This window comes from Besnoitia besnoiti, chromosome I (genome assembly GCF_002563875.1).
Source record: "Besnoitia besnoiti strain Bb-Ger1 chromosome I, whole genome shotgun sequence".
NCBI lineage: Eukaryota > Apicomplexa > Conoidasida > Eucoccidiorida > Sarcocystidae > Besnoitia > Besnoitia besnoiti.
In genome coordinates, this window is record NC_042356.1 from 2,622,065 (window position 1) to 2,643,885 (window position 21,821).

A 21,821-nucleotide genomic window follows, 5' to 3' on the forward strand; every position below is an offset into this window, starting at 1 on the left:
GTCTGTGTTCTTTCTGGGCGTTGAAATGGAGACGTCTAGCCGCAACAGGAGACCACGCACATGCACGCTTGATGATGAGCTGCATCTCGGCGGCCAAGCGCATGTCTTCTTCACGCGACTCGTTTTTCGCTTTAAAATTGCCTCTCTCGCCTTACCGTGACGTTTTCTCTGGCTGTTTTCTCTTTATCCATCCCTGCGTCCGAGATCTTCAGGAAACCAGCGGAGTCTTCTTTCGGCTGTTCCCTCCTTCCTGCGCGACGACCGCGTCGAGTCGACCCGCCGTGCGAGGCAGCGTCGTCCGGCTTCCTTCGTTGTTTTCCGCGCTCGTTTCTTCGCCCAGCTCATCAACCGCGTCTTGCTCGATCACCCTTGCCTGTTTCGACTCCGTCGATGTCCACACGGAACACGCGGCGCGAGCTCGGCCTTTTCTGGCTGCGAACCTCATCTCTCTACAGGAGACACAACAGCGCGAGAAGCAATCTATTTTTTTTGCTTTTTTACGAGTGCTCTGTCTCGGCCTCAATGTCCTCACTTCTCTCTCGCCCATAAGTTTCGCTTTACACTTACTCTCCGGACCTCGCTTGCTCCCTTGACACCCTCCATTTGCCGTTTCTGTTTGCTTTCCGCCTGCTGGGCTCTGTTTCCCTCTCCGCTTCCCCTAGTCTTCAAGTTGAGATGCCCTCAAACGTTCCTCTGCCTTCAGTCCGCGCGCGCGCGGCTGTGGCGGTCTGTTCCGCCTAGCCCGCGAGACGCGTCGTCGCGCCTTTCACCGCTCCAGTTGACCGTAGGGCCGCGAAGAGACTTGTCCTTTGCCCTCTCTCGCCGCGTTCCCGTGGCAGCTCGCTCTCCTCACTCTGGTCGCTCAAGTCTCTCCACGACGTTCTCTGTGTCCTCTCTCGCGTCTCTCCGCGTCGCGACGCCGGATTCTGCTCACCTCTCGACTAGTGTCTCTGCGTCGGATCGGGCGTCGCGCGGTCTCCATTCGGGCACCGCAGCCGTCTTTTTCGCCGCAGCTGTTTCGCTTCCTGCGCTTCCTCTCGTTTTCTTTTCGGTCCTTTCGCGATGGCGGACACCGCGGTGCTCGCGGCGCTGTCCTCGCTGTGCGGCAGCAGTGTGCGCTACGCAGATCTCGTTCAGATGACGTATATGGAGCGGCAGAAGCGCGTCTACCTCGCCGTCGGGGCGCAGGCGCTCTTTCTCGTGCGGCGCGACTGGAGCCGCATCGTGACGGGCGGCGAGGTCCTATACGGCACCATCAAGCAGGTTGTCGACGACACGAGCAACGAGATGGATGTCGTCCTCTTTCTCGACGCTGAGGAGCTGCAGAAAAAGCAAAACAAGGCCTGGCAGGCGGGCGAACCCATCACGATTCGCACGGTCGACAAACCGCGCCTCCTCCAGTGGCTCGAAGTCACCTGGTGCGCCGACTTCATGCTGCGCAAGGGACGCATCGGCGTCTTCCCGAAATTCCGAGAAAAAATGACCGTCGACGAAGAAAAAACAGATCTCTACCCTGCTGTGCAACCCTTCGCCAACACTCAACAGGTCCGTCCGCAAGAAAACTAAGCTGCACATACAGGCGTTTCCATTCGTTTGCATGCGAGGCGTGCGCTATCGGGGCGCGCGCAGCCGTCCGGCTCCAGACACACTGCAACACACGTATACACAAACACCTGCACACACCTATACTCACACTGATGTATACATAGGCGTATATATATGAATGTGCGTGCCTTTATTCGTATACGCACATCTGTGGATATATACATGCGCCTTTATTGATTAAAACATATATACACATAGACATCCGCATACACTGATGCATATACATGTGCACAGATGTATATCTGTGCCCGTATATTCATAAGAGCACACATATATGCGTATGTATGTACATATATGTATACACATAAATACAGATGCATTTCTGTTGATGTAGATGTATGTACCTATACGTACATGTGTATACATCTTTGCATGCGTGTGTGTATATCGTGTGCGCCCTGCATGCTGCCTGCTCGCGGATTCCTCCGTTTGCGTGCGTAGACGCATGTGGCGCTACGCCTGTCGGACTGGTGCTGTGACGGGGTGTGCGGTGGACGGCTTTCGAGCCACGCTTGTCAGGCGCTTCCGTCCGCGTCGTCCGACCGCGTCTCGCGCTGGGATCTGTTTTTCGCAGGTCATGTACGACAGCTACGGCTTTTTTCTTCACCATGAGTTCGAGGACCGCGCAGGGAGCGCGGCGACGCTGCAGACAGGGACGTACCTCGACGGGCGAGGCGTGGAGGTTTCGGTTGCGTTTGAGCCGCCGATCCACGTGCTCTACCTGGAGCAGCTCGGTCGCGAGAATGTCCGCCATGTTGCAGTCACCTGGAAGAAGGCGCTGCTGGAAAGCGAGTTCCAGACGCAGCTCCTCAGGTCGCAGCCCTACATCAAGAGAATGAACCTCACCGACGATCCGGCCTCGTGGTCCGGCTGGCAGGTGCGGCGACGCCCGTGCGGCTGAAAGCCCCGAAACAGTCCATGTCCGTCGAGCGCAGCCGCATGAATGACGCATCGGGACCGCGGCGTCTCGACACACAGCCACAGATGCATCCATATTTATAGGGAGACGCAGAGGGCAGGCCGGGGGGGGGAGCAGAGTGGCGCGCAGAGAGGTACAGGTCTGTTGAGTCACATGAGTAGTGTGGAAACGCAGAGAAGAAGGCGTAGACAGATGTGCACGCATGAGTTCAGTGCGCCTGCGGTCCTTGATCCCAGCCACAGTCAAGCAGCCTGTTCGTTTGCGTGGGATGGCGGCGTTCTCTCTTCGCTGTTTCCGCACCCCTGCGCAGTGTTTCTGGCGTTTGACTCAATGGTCTGTTTTGAAGGCTGACATCGGGTGGCTTTGCTCGCGTTTGCCGGGTTTTCGGATTTGTCTTCAGCTCTGGGTTCGCACCGAGACTCACAATATCGTCTGCATCCTTCTGAGGCGCGCCTGTGGGTCCTAGGAAGGGCTTTTCTCGTCTGCCTCTGTCTCCTCAGGCAGCGCTTTCGCTGTCTCTCTGTCGCGCCGCGCTCTCCTCGCCTGTGGGAGCAACGCCGCGATCCTCGGGAGCAAACTCCTGGATGCCTGACTTGCCTGGCTTTCCTGCATGCCGCCTTGTGCGTGTTGCCGTACGCCAGAGCACTAGGGGCCCTCGCATCTCACACAGCCCTGCATCGGGGATGCGTGTCTCTTCCGCCCTTCAGTCTTTGTGTCTTCTCTCCGTCTGATGCGGTTTCTGCTTCTTTTCGCTGGTTTCTCAGACATTCCGCCTCTGATGGACATGGCTCAAGATATGTCGGTGATCTTCCGCATCAGTTACGAGGACCAGAAAGGTGAGTGCCGTCGCAGACCTCTGCCTTTTTCTGCTCTGCTGCGACTTCTCCCAGCCGCGTCCGCCCCGTAACTCTCTCCTCACGCTGCTGCGGCCAGCGGCGCTTCCGCTTTCTCTCGTCGCTTTCGCGTCCGCCTGCGCTTGTTGTTGTGCGCGTTGTCGCTCTCGTGGCGTGCGTGTTTTCCGGGCCCTTTAGGTTTTAGGGTTTCCCTGATCGTTTCGCAGAGAAGCGCTCACTGATAAAACTGCAGATGTGTAGACGCGTGCAGACACGTGTGGCCTTCTCTCGACGAGGGTGCGGGCAGGGGCGTGTTTGTCGCGCGGCTCGCGCGTCGTCTGTTTTCTTGTTTCAAGCCTGTCCCTGTGGAGGACTTCCGAACAGGAGCCCCAGAGGTCGTGCACGACCGTTGTCTCTGCATGGCACGGAATGGTGTCGCGGCGCCTTAGGTCGCCTGCGCCCAGCAGTCGTTGCTCTCCTCTCGCGCGTGCAGCCTACAAGGTGAAGGACACGGATTTTCTCAAGGAGGCGGAGTTCGCGGCGGACTCGCTGTCGCCGCTGAGTCAGACGCATGCGTGGCTGCGCGACGTCCTCCAGGCGAAGCTCGACGCGCTGATCTTCCAACCCGAGCAGTACAAGTGGTTCGCTCTCCACCTCAAAATGCAAGTAAGAGAAACTCGCGCCTGGGGACCGAAAAGTGCGGCTCAGCTGCTGCAGGCCCGAGTGCCGCGTAGGGACTCTGGCGCCCGTTGCCTGTTCCCGTTCGTCTCTTCGCCTGGTCCTGCGGCGGCTGCGGAGCGCGCACTTGAGAAGTAACGCGGAGAGCATCTGCGCGTGATACTTCCTGGACAGGCTATGCACGGCGCCGCAAATGCGAGAGGCTCTTCCGCGTGGCGAAACTCTCGTCTGTTCGGGGCGCACTCCCTTCTGGACAGGGTCGAGCGGACGCCACCCTTCTATCTTGTTTCGTGTCTCTGCGATGCCCCAACAGCCCAAGTGGCTAGCCCAAGGCAAAGTCTTTCTGAAGTCCCTGCTCGCGCTCCTGTACAAGGAGGGCGTCCTCGCCGACTCTGGTAAGTCGCGCTCTCTGCAGAGAGCGTAAACACTCCCGCGGCACGCACTCGTGTGCATGCACGTGTGTAGCAGTGCCTGCTGAGACCGGCATGCTTCTGCACGCATCCGCGTGTGTGCTTCTCGCTCTCGTGCCGCGGCTCTCGCACGCGGAGTCTCCCTGCCCATAGGTAGCTTGTGTCAAGCGTGCTCCTTGCGAGTTCGCTTTTTCGCCGCGTCGGCGCTGAGAGCTGCTCCCCAGGGCGACGACGCGTGGAGGCGAGCGACTCCGCGGGCATGCGCGTGCGTGTTTTTGCAGAACTCCTCGATTTGGTGGGGAAGCACGTGACTCCTGTTGACGACCCGATGGCCGTCGCGTACGAAATGATCCGCCACGGGGAAGGTGAGAAGGCGCATCGCGCAACGGGAGGACGCTATATGCGCGCGTCACAGCGCTCTTCTACGTGAAAGAGCCCCTCGGCGCTGGACTGCCTCCGCAGCGAGCCAAGAGGAGGCCACGCAAGCAAACTGACTTCAGCGGGTTTGCTCACCAACACGCGATTTTGCGGGCGGGCTTGTGGAGGTTTACTCCTACCCACATTTAGTTCCGCACGTGCATATATGCTGCCAGCACGCAAATATACATACGCCCAAGTGAACGTTCCCGCTCGCACCCACACCTGCCTTGCGTGCCTTCTTCCTGCGTCGTCCCGCGTGCCTCTGCTTGTATCTCTCTGTCTCCCTCTACCTGCACTGCCTCTCTATCTCCATATCGGTCTGTGTACCTGTGTATCTGTCTCTGTATCCCTGTGTGTGTCTCTGTCTGTGTCGCTATCTGGTACTCCTTTCTGTGAATCAACACGTGTGCGTGTGACGAGTTGTGTTGCACGAAGAGTTGGAGAACCGCCACTGTTGGGGTTTTTAATCACGGGAGTAAGTCGCGGAAGGGCGCGTTGCTCAGGCATGGATCCCGTCACGGACTCGAAGATAACGGGTGCACTGCTCGCGGCGCGCGGCTCGAAGAAGCAAGAGGCCACTTCACGCGCTGACGCGCTGGCGCTCTCAGACACCGCCTCTCAGAAGGCGGAGCGTGAGATGAACGAAGAGGAGGAGGAGGCTGCGCTCCTGGAGGCAGACCTCGAACCCCACGAGATCATCGCCTACCACCGGTGGGGGATGCGCGTCGCGCAGTACCTGGCGTATTGCGTCGAGGAAGGCGTTCTCGGCTACAAATTCTCTCTCGCAGACCTCAGCGAAGCGATCGGCATCGTAGATGTGGCCGCTGACAAGGCAAGTCACGAAAAGAATGCGAGGAAGAAAAATAGACGCGAAAGACCTCATCGCTGACGCAGACGGCAAAGTGCCGCTTTTTTCACCTGCCCTGCACACGCTGTCACAGCCCCAGGGGGGGCGCACCTGGAACCTGGCCAAGCACATGCATGCACGCATATATACATATATATATTGATCTACACTATATCCATGCTTATGTGTATATATGAATATATATGTACGTGTCTATATTCTATATGCCTGGCCACCTGTGCTGCTGGTCGCGGGTACGGCGGAGGCTGGTGGCCTGTGCATCTATGCGCATGCATGTATCTGCCGGCACGAGTTTCGCCTCGACAGTCACGCGTGTCTCCTCGAGCTTGAGGCCTTTTCGCAAGCGCAGGACCTGATTTCGCTGCCCACGCGCACACTGTCCGAGGAGCGCCACACGCAGGTGTTCCCGCCTCCTTCTCTCCGCCGACGCTTGCCACTGCCTACAGCCGGATTCGTCTACTGCCAGTCTCCCCGAGTCGCTCTTGGTGCTCGGTAGCGAGCTGCGCTGGGGCGCGGCGGAGTAGAGGACACCGCTTTCGCCCGTGCGAGCAGGCGCCCTATCTCTTTTTCGGTGTCTGTGCTTGAGCCTCTCGCGCGCATTTCTGAGTCTCGCGTTCCCTGCGCTGCGGTTCCTCAGAAGTTGCGAGAAGTTTTTGCCTTCCTTCTGCATCTGCGGCCGAAGAACATGCTGCTGCGGTGGAGTCCCGACAGCCTAAAGTACGCCAAAACGACCCTGAAGAAGAGAGACTACACCTTCAACGACCGCGTCTTCGTGGTAAGACGAGACTGCATTCGGGCATCTACACTTTGTAGAAGCCACGCGGACATTGGTCCCCGTTACACTCTGTCTCTAAATCGTGGCCCCCATCGTCTTGGATCCTGACGCGATCCCCGTTTTTCTCCGTTGCATGCAGCGTGTCTGGCGACTGGTGCTCCTTCGTAAGAACTACGTTCAGTTTTGAAATGCAGTCTTTCGGCTATTTGTCATAGGTGAAAACTACTGTTTGTGATATGCCTACAGCCGCTGGTCGACTGCGGCTTCATGGCAAAACTCTTTTCCAAAGGGTAAGTATTCTCTTTTTGCTTCCTCCCTGCTTCATCCCTCTCCGAAATGGCGCTCTCTTGTTCGAGGCAAACCCGCCGCGCAAATGCTGTCGCTGCCCAGCCGCTGCTTTTCTGTCGGTTTCGTGCTCAGTGTCCGCGCATACGGTGCCCGGGCCTCCTTCGTCACCATCCTTGAAGCTCAATGTTGACTGGTTCCTTTCGCGTCTCGCTTCGCTGCGATTCCGCCCTCTCCCTGTGTTCTCGATGGGCGCTTCTGGCACGCAGACGTTTTCTCTCGTGAGCGTCTACATCCACATGCGCGTATCCAAATATTTATGCATATATATATATATATATATTTGTGACCATGCATATAGATCTTTGAAGGCGTACAGAGTCAGCGCGTCGTTCCTTAGCTTGGTCTGTGTCGACGCGTGCACGCGTTTCTCCTGAATGAACGTGCGTTCTTTGTTTGGCTTCTTTGTCTCGCGGTGGCCTTCGTATTGCATGGGCAGCAAAAACAACGCGGTCTCTGTAAGGCTGAAGGATCCTTTTATGGAACAATTCATCATGCGGATTTGAGCCTAGCTCTGGAGACACGCAGGAACAGGGACCGTGTTTTTTTCTCTCTTTCTCAGAGAAGAAAACGCATACCTGGACTTGCTGCGAGTGCTTCTGCTGGGGACCACCTCTCTCACGCTCAAAACAGTTCTCTGCAAGCAGATTTTGAAGGCATCCGCCGACCGCCGCGACGCGCAAAGCAGCGAAGCGCTCTACACAGTTGTGCCGGCGCTCGTTAGCGTCCTAAGCAGCAAAAACAACGCAGTCTCTGTAAGCCTGAAGGATCCTTTTCCACTCGAGGGGAGCGATGACAAGATACTTCACGCAGAAAACGGGTTCACATCACACTCTGTTGCGCTCTCGTGCGTCGGGTATCTCTTCCGGCAGTGTTTGCAGTCTGGAAGCTCGTTTTCTGATCTTCTCCCGGTGGGTCGTCCTGCCTCCTTTCGCTTCCCTCCGTGTCGTTGTTCCGCTCCCTTCGTTGTCGCCTCCGCTCTTCAGCTGCGTGTTTTTCCGGATGCCTCCGTTTTCTTTGTCTCTCTGCAGCGCGGCGCTCGGCTGCGCATTGTGTCTGCGCTCACGCGTTTTTTCTCCGAATCAGAGGTTCTCTCGCTGCACGCGTCTGCGCTAGCTCTGCGATTATTTCGCTTCTTCGCTTTCCCTTTTCTCCGCGCAGGGCAGCTCGGTGTCCCTGTTTCACCTGGCGCTCTCTTCGCTAGTGAACCTGAGCGCCGGAGATGTGCGCGTGAAGGAAATTCTTTTGGAGGCGAACGTGTACAATGCGGTCGTCTTCGTTTTGAACTTGAAGGTGAGGGGCCATGGGCGGAACGTGCTGCGCATGTGAAAAGCGGAAACGCCTGCCAAAGACGAAACACGAGGAGAGGCGCCTGACGCTCGTTTCTTCGCTGTAGAGGCACCGTCGCAAGGCCTCGCGTATCAGCGACAGCGTCGTCTCTTCGCTGGTCCAGGAGCAGGCAAAAGACGTGCATACAAAAGAGTTGTGAGCTGCCGCATCCGAGGCGAGTACCCGCTGCGCCTCCCCCGCGCGGGCGCCCGTCGTGCGTTCCCTTCTACGCCTCCCTTCGAACCGAGTGAATACATATACACGCCCCTGCGCGTATGTGTCGGCTTGTTCTCTGTGCTGTGGGGAGCGGCGTACACGCATGCTGACGATGCCTGTGTGCGCGTATGTGGATGTTTCTGTTTGTTTCTGCAAGGGATCTACATATAAATGCATAAATATCTGTGTACAGGGGCTTATCTACTTTGGCGTGCATGCGTACACCTGTCTATAGACGGTACTTGCACGCACCTGTGCAAGGCTGCAGCTGCATGTGTGTGACTTTTCTGTTTTTGCTTCCAGGAGGAGACTTTGCTGCTTCCGAGTATCCAATTATGTTTGAACCTGACGAAGACCGGCGCGCATCGCCAGGCCTTCATCGCCTCAGGCGCCTTCAACCTCGTCCTGGATATCCTCATGGTAATACACTCTACGGGAAAACTCCTGCCTTCGAGTCTCAAATTCGTCGCGGAAAGTGTGTCTCTCAGAACCCAGTGCTCTGCCTTCCGGGCTTCCGTCCTCTGCTTCTAGTTCCGTCGCTGAGTGCCTTTTCGCTGTCTTCGAGACACTCCACCATCAGGTCTTCTGCAGCAACTTTCAGGTGTTGTAGACATGTTTTCAGGGCTCTCCCTTCATATGTTTCTACCTCGAGGGATTTCTTCGCGTCTGGTCCGTGTGTCGCCTTACGCCTCGCTCTTTCCGCCACACTTGCGGCGGACAAATCGCTCCACCATTTCTTTTTCGCTTTTTTGTCCTCTTCGTTGTTTGCGCGCCTTTCGGTCGCAGTGTCCGCGCTCTATTTGCGGAGTCTATCTGCTGCCGCCCTTGCTCAGCGCGTAGTTCTAACATCCTTGAGAAACTAGTTTTGGACCTGGCACCTGCTAACAGACCCCGATTACCTCAAATAAAAAATATTTCAGAAAGTGTTTGGGTTTATCGTTCTCTTTCAGAAGAGTGCGAATAGCCAGAGTCACATTTTCCATTTCAATATCTTGTTTTCTCCTAAGGATTCCGGTATTCAGACAAGATTTCGTCTCCATCATTCTTCCTTGTTGCAGGCACAGTACTCGAGTTTGTATTTCCACAAGCAGAAGCTCCTCGCGTGCGTCGCGGGCCTGCTCGGGCAACTCGCCAACGAGTCGAAGGCCTCCCAAGACATGGTGGAAAAGTAAGCCAGACTTCTCTCGCGCATCGGGCTCTACCCTGGCTCGCGCATTTTGAATTTTTCGCGTCCCCCTCTGCCGGCGTACCTCCAGACATAGGAGAGGGGGGGCCGGCGCCGCGCCCGCCGAGGCCTGAGCTGTCCTGCAGAGACGCGAAGCACCTCCGCAGAGGGAGATTTGCGATCGCGCTGGCTTGCATGGATGTGCGTATGTGCAGCTATCCTGTCCTCGACTGCTTCCTCTACATGTTTCACGCACAAAACACGACGCTCGAGTTCAGGTCCAAGGTAAACCGAACTTGTTCAGCCATCGGCCACGCGCCGATCGACTGCAAGTCTGCTCGCGCGTCTTTCGCGTCTCAGCGTGTTTGTTTGCTGCGCCCTCTGAGCACGAGAGTGGAGAGTGGCTGTCGCTCGTCTTCCCAGACGAGAGAGGCGACGATTCGCGGGCTTCGGTTTTCACTGAATCTTTCTCCGCATGCGTTGTGCTGCGTGGAAGCGGAGTAGGGTTGGGCGGGAGCTGCGGTCCGCGCAACAGCGCAGGTGAAAGATCCAAAGTTTCCGTGTGCCACTATGCGTCGCTTCTGACTGGTTTCTTTGTTCTGCTTTGCTCTGCTCCGCGGACCCGTTTCTGGCCTAAAAATCAACAAGCGCAGCTCAGCACGGCCCTTGTCGGAAGGCTGAGGACCTCTGGCTACCAGGGAGACCTCCGCGGGTGCATGCATTGACTCCGTCCGAGTGTGCGACTTTAATCTTTAGGTAGTGTTTGGCTTAAAGCAGCTCGCGCAGGGCCGATGGCAGGTTCAGCAACGCATCGGCAAGCACTGCATTCAGACGCTCATCAAAGATCTCCGCGAGTGTGCGAACCACACCGACTACACAACCACCGTCCTTGTTCTGCTTCAGGTAGCCTCTCAGGGTCATGTCTTTATTACGAAAGTCTCTGCAATTTGACCGTTCCTCAACATCCCTCAGGGACTCTCTCTCACACATATATATATGTACGTGTTTATCTGTGCAGATGTGTAGGCGTGCTCACCTGTGTTCTTCGGGTGGAAGTACGCTGACGATCCTTGTGGCCGATCGTATGCTTAGTCTTTCTACAGTTGCCTGGGGAGCGTAGCACGCCGATGCAGGGGCATATTCTCTGTGTAGTCTTGTAACACTGGATGGCGATACATTTTCCCGTGTGACTGAGTGCGCTCTGTCTCGACTTCCGGTCGAAGATGCGATGTTGGCGCACCTCTGTCTGCTGCAGATGATGACGAGCGTATTGCTACCAATCTGCATGGGTTGCATGCATATATAGGATATAGGCGTCCGTAGATAATATCTGTGTCAGTGCATGCTCGTTTCAGGGCGACGCCGCCGTCGGTTTCCCGTATGTTGCATGGAGCCTTTCGGATGCAGACTTTTCCATCGAGTAACAAACGTGGCTTTGGGCGCCATCGACGCACATGCGTCTTGTTTTTGTGAGCAGGTCCTGACGGATTTCAAGCCGAATTGCTTCGATATGAAGGCAGGGAGCATTCAGGTATGCAAGTCGTGCATGTGCGCTCCTCGATGTGCCTCTACTGCGGCAAAATTCTCGAAAACTCGACCCCTTGAGATCTGTAGACGCTGGAGGGGGCTGTTGTGCCCCTGGGGCACTGCGTCAAGATTTTTCCGTATTCGTGCAGATGAGTGTGTTCATAGACCTCGACTGTGTATAGGCCTAATCAGCTAGTTCCAGATAACCCCGTTTCGCGACCATCCATAAAATTCACTCCATCTGAAAAAACGCATCTGCTTTCATGCGCCACGGCCTTACTACACCATACTACGCACGGTGTGTCTCTTTGTATCGATATCTGAGCACATCACCATAAGTTTGAGCCAACACCTCTCGTTGTCTCGTTGTATTTAGCGAAAGTTTACGTTTGTTTTCGCCCATGAGTGTCAGCGTGTATGTTGATCTTCTATAACGGTACCGTGCGCGTTGCTTTTAGCCATATCAGGGAGCCATCACATGTGTCTACGTGGGAATCCAACTTCAGGAGTTTCTTTTAGCGGGAATCACCTGGCCAATGTTTTCTACGTGTGTGTATGTCAACGAAGCTGAGTTCCGGAGAAAGCAGCGTATCAACTCCTCGCTCGCATTTTGGTGCCACACAAAGCCGGCCAGATGCAAGTTGCATGGTCAGAATCGGGCATTTGTTCAGCAGGATGCCTCCGATTGTAAAATGTGTCTGAATTTGGTGAAAAGCCCGGAGGCGGAGAGTGAGAAAGAATGAAATGCGTTTCTCTTGATGTTTCTAGGAGGCGTTCCAATATTTGTTGGGACACACCAAGGTAGACAGTGTCTACACGAGGGTAGCGACTCTCCAAGAGCGAATCAACCGCCAAACGCGCTACGATTACTTCTCGACATAAGGAAAAACGCGCAGGGCTGGGCAGTTTTCTACAAAAACCGAGGTTTTACCGGTTTCCGCGCCTCATAAAGCTGGTGCGTACTCTCCTCATATTTGTCTGAGGATCGTAAGCTTCACGTTTCAGGCCACTTTTTGAAGGTGTGCGCGGCCGGTTAACGCGTCTGGCATAGTCTTTTGAATTGTGCGTTCCTGAACTCTGACGGCGCAAGTGGCTCCCTTGCAGCCGCGACCGTTTGGCTGTGAGAACACAAAAGTGTCCTCAACATAGACAGTGCCCACGTTTTTTCTTGAAATGCAGTTCACCAGTCCAGCCCTGGCTTCCAGCGATGAGAGAGCATTTCCTCTGTTTTGCCGTCGTTTCTAGTCGCTTATGAGATGTAATCGGAGCTTCTTCCGCACTTCCGCAGGTTTGATGCATTTGGTATGACTGCCGCGAAGGATTTAGGTTTTGTCGTGTGTTGCTGGCGCTGTTCGCTTTGGCACGAGCTGCGATGGTGTAGGCCAAGGGGCTTCCCCGCGTAGAAAGCGCAGCGGAGCTTTCCTACTTCATGCTAGGCACCGCGAATAATTTTTTGTGGACCGAAATTCTTTTTGAGGAGGGCACAGACCGACTCTACAAGCAGTGAAGGGGAAAGGGGCAAAACTGATGACGTCCGTGATCTCTGGATTCATAGCCCAGACTCTGTTGCCTTTGCCGTTCACTCGCCAAAGAAGTAGATCGTGTGGTCCTGACGTGCACCACGTCAAGTGGTAGCGTGTGCGAGTCCTGCGTCACGCAATATATGACTCCCCTAGAGAAGGAATCGCTTCGAGTGAGTGAAGCACAGCTGGCGAGGGTGGCAGTTTTGCGCAGGATCGAACAGAAACAGCAAGTGAGGAAGCTGGAGCATGCTACCCTCGCGTCTCCCAATTCATGAGAGCAGGGATATGCTAGTCTTGCTGCGAGAGAGACTAGTTACAATATAGCTTCGTCGCTACGATGCGGCAAGATGCCATTGAAGCAGCCGTTACACTGTACAGCTAGGGTTAGGGTGACACAAGGACGTTGCGGCGACGGCGGCTTCGTCTGCTCTGCGTTTTGCCTTTTTGAGAGATTCGATCTTCCCGCTACATCTATTTTCGTCGGAAAGAGGGGAGCTCTGTTCACTCACATGATGCTGTATATCGGTGCTCGAACAAAACCAGATGCGGCCAGAACGGCAGACGCGGATTGCCTGGGAGCCGGGCTCTGCACTGAGGCACTGTAGAAGCAGGGAATTGATCACAAAGGTATCCCACAGCTGCTGCGGTTCCGTCGCACTGGAACGCTAGCGGAGAAATCGAAGAACCGAAAAACAGTCTCGTGAAAACCGCCTGGGCTCCACGCAAAGGGTTACTACCATGCTGCGGGTGAACTCCTCGTTTCCTTCCTCTGACGACTTATTGTCCCTCGTGACTCGCGTTTTGGTACATCGTGGGCGTTTCTCACGCCGCCTACCCGTCTCGGACGCTCCTATTTGCTGTCGTACCATCAAAGTTCCGCTAGTCGTTCTTGTGCACTTCCGAGTCATCCACAAGCAGAATCCAGAAATCTGCCTACTTCAAGTCTTGCGAACTCTGAGGAGCGACCCACCCCGCAAGGATTGCTGGTGAAGCCAGTCGAGTTTTCATCTCTCACGTCTGGCAGCAGAAGCTCAGGAAACACTCTTGTGACACCTTCCAGAGCAGTATTAACGCCCTTAGCATTTTCAACCACGAGATAAGCGCGCATACTTTTTTCGTTCTTTGTGTGCGCCGTTTCTCTGGCTGTCTCGGTCAACTGTTCCTTGGGAAGAAGCGGAGGGACTGGGCAAGCGGAAGACAAGGAAGGCGCACGATGAACTATCAGTTGCACACAGTGATTACCAGGCAATATTTCGTTTCTGTGTCCCCGCTCTTTTCCCCCCGTTTTTCCCGCTTCGTTTCACCCAACTCGATACAGCGGGCACAGAGCATGCAGCGCGCGTGGAAAGACTGGGCCGACTGCGCGCACATATTTCTCCTCGTAGGGCCGTTTCCTAAAAATTGAGCAGGAAATCGTCGTTTCTGTGCGCTTCTCTCCGCATTTTCTTCCTATGTGTGCAGGCAGGCAGCCACGTCACCGACGGAAACACGACACCCTGTTTTGCAGCCGAGCCTGGACTTGCGCGCGGGGGGTTTTAGCTCTGCTGGTGCTTTTTCATCCCAGGGCCCCGTTTTCTTCACATTTGTCTTGCCGAGCGTATGAGCGCAGTGGGATCAGGGCCTCGTCTGGGCGCCGCTCCTGCCGCAGTCTGTCTCTGGCGTCCGAGGCTGTGTACAACGAGACTGCAGCGCACGCGAGCGTGTGCTTCGGGTGAGGGAGAGACTAGGCCTTCCACCTCTCCCGCCCCCGCGCGGTGTTTCTGGAGATTGTGCACATGCGTAAGCGCGTGGCGTTCGACATCCTCCTGCCTGGGACCTCCTCCTGTCTGTCGCTTCTGTGTGTTGGCTGGAGACGTCGGTCGCACTTGTTTCAGTCTTTTCTTTCGATTGTTGTGCGCAGTTGCCCCAGGAGGTTGAGTTCTGCTCCTTTTCTCTACCTGCTTTCGAGACAAAATGTTTTTTCCTCGCCTCTCCCTCTCCGCCTTGCGGGCGACCGGCGTCGCCGGCAGCCAGGCGTCTCCCGCCACTTTCGCCAAGCTCCCTGGCGCTTCCTTCTCCCAGAAATTCTACTTCGCCCCGAGCCGCCACTTCTCTCAGTCCCCCCTGTTCCAAAAACACACCCCCATCCACTGCAACCAGAAGCTCGCGGCCGCTGGCGCTCTCTGCCCCACGCAGGTGCGTTCGAAAGTTTTTTCGCCGCGCACCGCCGCGGCCGCTTCGACGCCATCGGAGGGGGGGAAGACTTTTTAGGAACTCAGATGGCAGTCGTTTGCGTGTGTGCAGAAAAAGGGCTCGTCTTCGACTGGGGCGGGCGACTCATGTGGGAAGCACCGCGGACTGTCTGATCTCCCGGTGCCCGGGAGAGCGAGGACGCCGCGAGGATGTCACCCGCCAAACCCGATGACTCCTCCGCCGCCGTCTTTCGTATGTGTGAAAGTTGCATTTTTGTGTGAGGGCGGATCTTCTACGATGAGCTCGTCAGCTGCAGTCCAAATGCCGAACTGTGCGTGATTTACCGCGAACCGATGGGCTACGCCCTGAGAGGCGTGAGCAGCGTAGCGCTCACGTTACGTATGACTCGGTGCTTGCGAACACAGTTCAGTACCGTGGCTGTTAGTGAAAACTCGTATATAAAGGAGGTGGACCGGAGTCGCTGCGATTTAGAACTGTGGCGGAGTGCGTACAGGCGCGGCGTGCACGGATTCACGTCGTCAAATATTGCTCACACATGAATGCATGCGTGAAGCCTTTTGTGCCTGTGAGCCGTCCGTTGCGACGCTCCATTGATGTTTTCTGCTCTCCGCCCTCCAGAAGTAGGGCGGGGCAATCTTTCTCTGCTGGGCTTTTTCCGCGTTGGTCTGTCGATGTCTGAACTCCACCGGGGATGCTCGATCGTCACGATGTTTCCTCTCCGCATGTGTGTGTTTTTCTCAGCAACCCTCGATGACCCGCCAGAACCCGTACGCGATGCAAGTCGGTGCGCGCTACGACGCCGGCGTTGCCAGCCTTAGCGCCGCCATTGCGTTGATGTCCGTTGGTGGCGTCGCTCAGGGTATCGGCTCTCTCTTCGCAGCTCTGGTTTCCGGCACTGCCCGCAACCCCTCGATCAAGGAAGATCTTTTCACCTACACTCTTATTGGAATGGGTTTCCTTGAGTTCTTGGGCATTATTTGCGTCTTGATGAGCGCAGTGTTGCTCTACTCGTAAATGAACAAGACTCCGCGTTTGTCAGCCGTCCCTGTGTGAGACCCACATAGATCGACTCCACGCTCTCTGTCTCTCGTCGTGCCTCCGTGTGCCTTCTCCCATTCATCTTCCCGTACTCTGTCTCTTTGCCACCACGTGCAAGAGGCACGGACAAGTAAAACTAACAGTCAGACTTTACTTTGCGCGTCACTTTACACGTGCTCAGCGCGTCTACCAACAGACGTGTGTAGAGTGTGATGGGCGTCGTCTAATCATGCGTCGTTCCTTGTTCCTGTGAGACGGCGACGGTGAACAGCTGTCGGCGGCTCAAACGGAGAAGTTGTCTTTTTCCCATCCGTCTGGTGTCGCTTCTCCGCCGTCCATTCGCTCGCTTCTGTCCTTATTGCGCCATGTGGAGATAACGAGTCCACCTCGGCTCCAATACAATAAATTTCTTTTCATGAGCCCCGGACTTCGCACCATCACGCGACAAAACACGCGCACGGCGCGTCTTTCAGAAGACCCTCGAAGCCGCACGATTGCTCATTAGCACACAGGCCAGTGCAGACACTGCATTTTACGAGGATGGCAGCAGACGATCCTTCCGTAGCTCGTAGAGCACCGTGCGGGTGTGAATACCGCCGGCGGGAGTCAGGCAGCACGGCAGCCCCACAAAGTCACCAAAAACACGCAAGCGGGCTAGTGCTGTCTTGCCGCGCGTTCTGAGAGTGCTACCGCGTTGTCAACCGCGTGCGCTGGAACACACGCTGAAGCCGCGTGTGCGGCGACGCGCGCTAAATTTTGAGGCGCGTTTCTGGTAGTGCCGCGTCAACGTCCGCGGTTCGAGTGGAGGAAGCCAGGGCCCGGGGCGGCGGCAGAGACAACTTATGTCCCCCCCTCCCCTCTCTACAAGGGTGTCAGGGAAATAATGCGGCATTTCTCGCGCCGGCTTAGATTCGCCTGCTGCAGTGTACGCAACTCGCCCGTCCCTTACACATCAGCGACGAATCTCCGCGTGCAGTTTGTCAGACTAGATCACCCCTGACGCTGTGTTTCACGCCTGCGCCCTCGCAGTGCCTGACGCACGCCTTCTCGCCGAAAAGCAGTTCCGCACATATTTACCACTAATCCGCTTGCGAGAACGAGTAGTTGCGAAGTTCCCCATACATGCACGAGCAAACAAAGTACAGCATGTGTCTCAGTTTCACCGATCATCGGAGGCGGAACGGGGTGCCTGCAGCTACGCAAAATGAAAGAAGACCTTTGGCCGCCTTATTGCACACAACAACAACGCTGCACATCGAGTTCCCGTCTACGCGGGCGCAGGTAGTTTTCCATGGAATGATGACATCTGGGTGATGACAACGAGCTTACACGTCGGAAGCGACATGGAGCTAAATGGCCTCAAAGTCACACCTCAGCACGCAGTCACGAATGTGATCATCTGTACACGCAAAAACGTGCGTGTTTCGCCCCGATCTTCTGGCGACCAGCTTCCAGATGCTGCCTTCAGCAGGCGGACATCCGCCAGATATCTTCCTTGGCTCTTTCAGAACGCGCACAAAGCTTCGCCTACACCGTCACTTGACTCTCTGTACGAAACCGGCGGCTGAGGAGACAAGAGGCGCGCCGCCTACCTCTTCGGCACTGCCCCCCTAGGACCAGCTGCGAACGGATTCTGCGGCGTTCCCCCAGGCAGATTTAGATCCCGACAGTCTGTTCACTGGATCCCAGCCGGATCGAAACTGACCGCCCGGAGCCTTGTTTTGCTGGATACTCATCAGCCCACGACACCGAAATCTCGGTTGAAATCTTGGTTTCTTCCGCCTCAGCAGCTCACGCTTCCCAACGCGTGTCTGCGAGCTCCGCACTACCACCTTCCTCCGCGCGTCCACTAACCATCGCCGCACGCGCGTTCAAAAAGAAATACATGCACGATGTGCAGTGTTGAATGCTTCCTTCACCTCGACGTCTCTCTCTTGGGCGACGCCACTACCCCTCCACATTTCGCTCTGCCCGAAATCTTCCTTGCTCTCTTCAGACGCCGCTACCGGCCCCGGACGCATTCGAGCCATGCGCGGGGGCCTTCTTCGCACGCGGTGCGGCGCTGTCTGCCACCCCGAGAAACACCTGAGCGCCTCTTGCAGACGCACGCACGATTCCGCATCTTACAACCGGCCTCCCGACCGTGCCCCGCGCCTACCACCGCGTCCAGTCTCCGCTGTCGACGCCGAAGCCTCCCGAGAAGTTCGGGGGGGCGTCGCCTCTCAAGTCCTTTGTTTCCTCTTTCGCCCGCGGGGCTGCGTTCTCGCTTGGCGTCGCCTCAAACAGCTGGAAGGGATCTGCGAGCCCCGCGAAACTTCCGTTCGGCCTGGGCGCCTCCGACCGCGTGTCCGCGCGTCCCCCGAAAGCCGAGATCGCGCCTCCCTCGCCGCCTGCCACGAAAGCCGACTCGAAAGCAAACAAGTCTTCGCCAACAGCCGCGGGCGAGGCGTGCACCCGGTCATCCGCCGCAAAGGGAATGGGCTCGTCGAAGCGATCGAGGCTCGCGGAGAAGCCGCTTGTCGCCGCTTCCTTCGCGGCGGCTCTGTTCGACTCGCCTGCCAGGTCCTTAGAAAATGGCGACTCCGCGTTTGCGCCAGGCGACTCGAACGCGCGACAGCCGTCGCGCGGAATCTCTGCATGCGCTGCGTGCACCGCAGCTGTGTGCTGGGCCTGCGGGGCGTCGAGAGCGTGTCTCGCCTTCATTGCGGCGGTCTCTGCCGCTTCGCCCTGCGAGAAGACGTCGCGCAGCTCGCCGCTGCGCACACGAGCTCCCCCACTGCTGGCGCCCGCGCCGGAGCTGCGCGCGGCCATCGCGGAGAACAAACCTGCGACACTCCCGTCGAGCCCTCCAAAGCCTTGCCTCGAGGAGGCGTTCGCAGCTCCCCGCAGCCCCCTTCCAGCCCAGCTCTCTTCGCCGGCAGCGGCCTCTGAAGGACGCGCGAAGGCGCCGTTGCTCCCTGCGCGTTCCACAGGCTCCTTCCACGCGGGAGACGACGCCTCCGCGCGAGAGCTGGCCAACGAGGACGCGACGAATGCCTCGCCCGCGCTCGCCTCCCCTCCCCAATCAGACCCCGGCCTCTCGTCTCTGCTGCGATCTTGTCGCTCCCGCTCGGCGCCAGACGCCTCGTGCGGGGCGTGGGGGGGAGTCTCCAGGCCGCTTCGGCGCGCAGCGGGCGACCTGAACTCGCTGTCTGCGCGAGAGCTCTCCTCGGGGCTGCTGCTGGAGGACGCGCCCCACGCGTCGCGGGTCTTCTCTGAATGGCTCGGGGCGTTGCCTGCCTCTTGCCAGCGGAACCCCGCGCTCTCCGCACGCGAAGCAGCGCCTGAAGCGTACGCGCCCGCGACGACTGGAGGCACCGCTGCGGCGTCGTCTGCGCGGCTCTCCGCAAAAAACGCGCCACTCGGGTCGAGGGCTTCAACAGGGAGCCGCGGCCTGGGCTCGGGGGCTGCGCCGCCCCTCAGCCCCTCTCCGCTTCGGTCTGCATCGGCAGGGGCGCTGACCTCCTCCTGAGCGGCGCGCTTTTCGGCGCTGGCAAACTGTTGTACGACGCTCCCCGCTGTCTTCCAGCGACTTTCTTCGTCTGCCCCGAGTCTCTCCCGCGCCGTCAGCGTGCGCGCGTCACGCGCCCCTCCGGCGGCGAGGCGCCCGTCGCCAGAGTCTGCGAGGCGCGGCGCGAGATTCGCGGCCGCCTGTGAGGCCGACGCGCTCGCGTGGCGGCGGCAGCAGAGCAGCAGCGCCAACGTCTGGACGCACAGCGCCGTGCTCTCCTCATTTGCTCCCGAGACGAGGTTGCGGTCGACGATCATCCCCGGGGTGTCTGTACACTCGAAGGAGGCGAATGAGGCACCTTGCCCCTCCAGCAGCTCTTGCAGCATGCATGGCAGGTGGCCGAAAAAGGGGTAGCGACACTCGTCAAAGGGACTCACGCCGGTCATTGTGTAGTTGGCAAACGGGAAAGAATTGCCTGCAGCAGAAAAAACCACCGAAAAGGCAGAGAAAAGACGAAACTACAGTAGAAAACTGGGCGCTTCAACGTACCCGTATCGGGCGGCTGAGCTCCGGCCAGTTCACAACTATGACCGACTTCCTGCATATATATATATATATATATATATGTATGCACTTCATCCATGTATTTTAGAAAAAATACATACATATATACACCTGGAAGAAGCCGCATACGTGGACGTGCAGACGTGCTGGCGTGTGCCTTCGCGAGACACACGACTGGAATATTTACGCGCCTCCACAGCGCAGGGCGGTCAGCAAGAAATCGTTGGTATCCCTAACTAACTGCCTGCTTCTGAAGACATATGTCTCCGCGAAGATATCTCCCTCTGCTTCGCGTGCAGCGCCAGTATCTGCCCTCGCTCGTCTCTCTGCGCCGCGCCGACATAAGGAAAGATATGCAGGCGCAGAGGCGTCTGGTGGACAGCCTCTGAGGGAGGCCTTCCTCACGCACCAGCTGAAGAAAAGGTCCTTGCCGCACGTGTGTCGGTAGATAGTCGTAAAGTCTTTCCTCACCGTTCTTCTTCTTCATCGCGGCGGCGCCGCTGGGCGTCTCATCGCGCAGACTCGAGGGCCTCTTGGCTGCGAGCGCGAAGCCTCCGTAGCCGATGGAGCAGACGACTTTCTCCTCGGCGGCCGAGGTCAGCGCCGCGACCAGGCTGCCGAGCGCAGAGCTGTTGAAAAGGTCGATCGCCGCGCCGAGGTGGTGAGGAAGCAGCAGGCCCGCGAAATCCTCTAGGGTGACGGTTCGCAGGGCGAGAGGCTTCCCGAGCTGCGCGAGCAGCTGTGGAGGCACCCGCGCCCGCACGGCGTCCGCGAGGTCTGCGACGGAGTCGACGTTGCAAAGCGCTGGAGGGGCGCCCGACGGCGTCGCGAGTTGATACGAGAGTCCGCTCGCTGTCAGAATCGAGTGGATAGACAGCAGAGAAGAGAGCGAGACGCCCGCTTCCGCGAGGAACTCAAGCGACTTGCGCCGCCCGCCCGAGGCCCCAGTCTCCGCGGCAAACGTCGCAGAAGGCTGTGCAAACAGACGCTTTTCCGAGGAAAGGACAATCAGCACTGAGGGCGAGGGACCTCCCGGCGGAGAAGAAGACGGGGGCGGCTGGGCGGGTGCCGTGTCCATCGTGTTTCACAGAAACCAGACGCTTTCTCTAAAACACCTCGCCTCCGCGAGAGCGAGCTTGGGTGCGGAGAAAAGCGACGGAGAGGCCGCGGCCAGCGGCAGTGAGCTCGCAGAGAAACGACGAGTCGAGCAGAAGAGGCGCGCGCGAAGCAGACGCTTCCTCTTTCTCTCTTCCTCCCTCTGCGACAGCGAAACAAAGGACGAATGCATGCACGCGCAGAGTGCGGCAGAGGCTCCGTCTCTCTCAGGCGCGCGAACGCTCCAGTAAACGACCCCCGTGAGCTTCAAGCAACCAGTGCCGTGCAAAAGATCGCCCGCCTCGCACGTGTGGAAGGAGAGACTCCCCGCGACATCGAAAGGCCGAAGTGCGCTGAGGGAATACCGTCGCAGGAGAGCTCAAAGCCCCAGAACCTCGAGTGAATGCGAGTCCACAGAAATAAAGTCGAGCGAGAGGCACGAAGGCACGGCCGCCCTTGGGAAACGACAGGAGAAAGAAAAAGGCGCCAGGTAACAAGTCGAGGCAGAGAGGCCCCTTGACCCCCGCGGAGTAGAGAGTAGGCACGCTTCTCCCCCGAGAAGCGCCCTTCCGCTCTGTCGATGAAAGAAGCAGAAATGTGTGTACTTCTGAGAGGGGAAGAAGAAGGCTCTTCTCTTAAACTAGAGAAGGAGGAGGCAGTCCGCGTGGAGCCGCGCGGCTGGCGGTCTCGACCTCGGGGCGCCGCTCCTCTGTTTAGTCCTGTCCGACTGAAGAAACAAAAGAGAGACTTATCGCCGCGTGTCTCCCCGGCAAGATCCGCGCTGCAGAGGCGAAAGAAATGCACATACGACCCGCCTCATTTTTGCGC

At 57.5% G+C, this 21,821-nt stretch overlaps 3 protein-coding genes across 3 annotated transcripts; 2 read left to right on the plus strand and 1 right to left on the minus strand.

The window, feature by feature from the left end:
• Positions 1-1,062: 1,062 nt before the first annotated feature.
• On the plus strand, positions 1,063-11,972 carry BESB_003900 (uncharacterized protein; the record flags this gene model as incomplete). The annotated part of the gene is made up of 18 exons (XM_029359145.1): positions 1,063-1,518; positions 2,180-2,482; positions 2,925-2,979; positions 3,289-3,360; positions 3,851-4,023; positions 4,349-4,430; positions 4,727-4,810; positions 5,369-5,697; positions 6,371-6,508; positions 6,755-6,798; positions 7,416-7,608; positions 8,015-8,146; positions 8,702-8,818; positions 9,457-9,566; positions 9,779-9,848; positions 10,320-10,466; positions 11,041-11,094; positions 11,859-11,972. 18 exons carry the CDS (start codon positions 1,063-1,065, stop codon positions 11,970-11,972), a joined length of 2,673 nt encoding a protein of 890 aa, XP_029222058.1.
• A 2,594-nt stretch (positions 11,973-14,566) lies between these two features.
• Positions 14,567-15,820, plus strand: BESB_003910 (putative ATP synthase F0 subunit 9; the record flags this gene model as incomplete). Its single annotated transcript, XM_029359146.1, has 2 exons — positions 14,567-14,788; positions 15,548-15,820. 2 exons carry the CDS (start codon positions 14,567-14,569, stop codon positions 15,818-15,820), a joined length of 495 nt encoding a protein of 164 aa, XP_029222059.1.
• Positions 15,821-17,998: 2,178 nt separating this feature from the next.
• On the minus strand, positions 17,999-20,976 carry BESB_003920 (Parkinson disease 7 domain containing 1 family protein; the record flags this gene model as incomplete). The annotated part of the gene is made up of 2 exons (XM_029359147.1): positions 17,999-19,809; positions 20,370-20,976. 2 exons carry the CDS (start codon positions 20,974-20,976, stop codon positions 17,999-18,001), a joined length of 2,418 nt encoding a protein of 805 aa, XP_029222060.1.
• Positions 20,977-21,821: the final 845 nt, after the last annotated feature.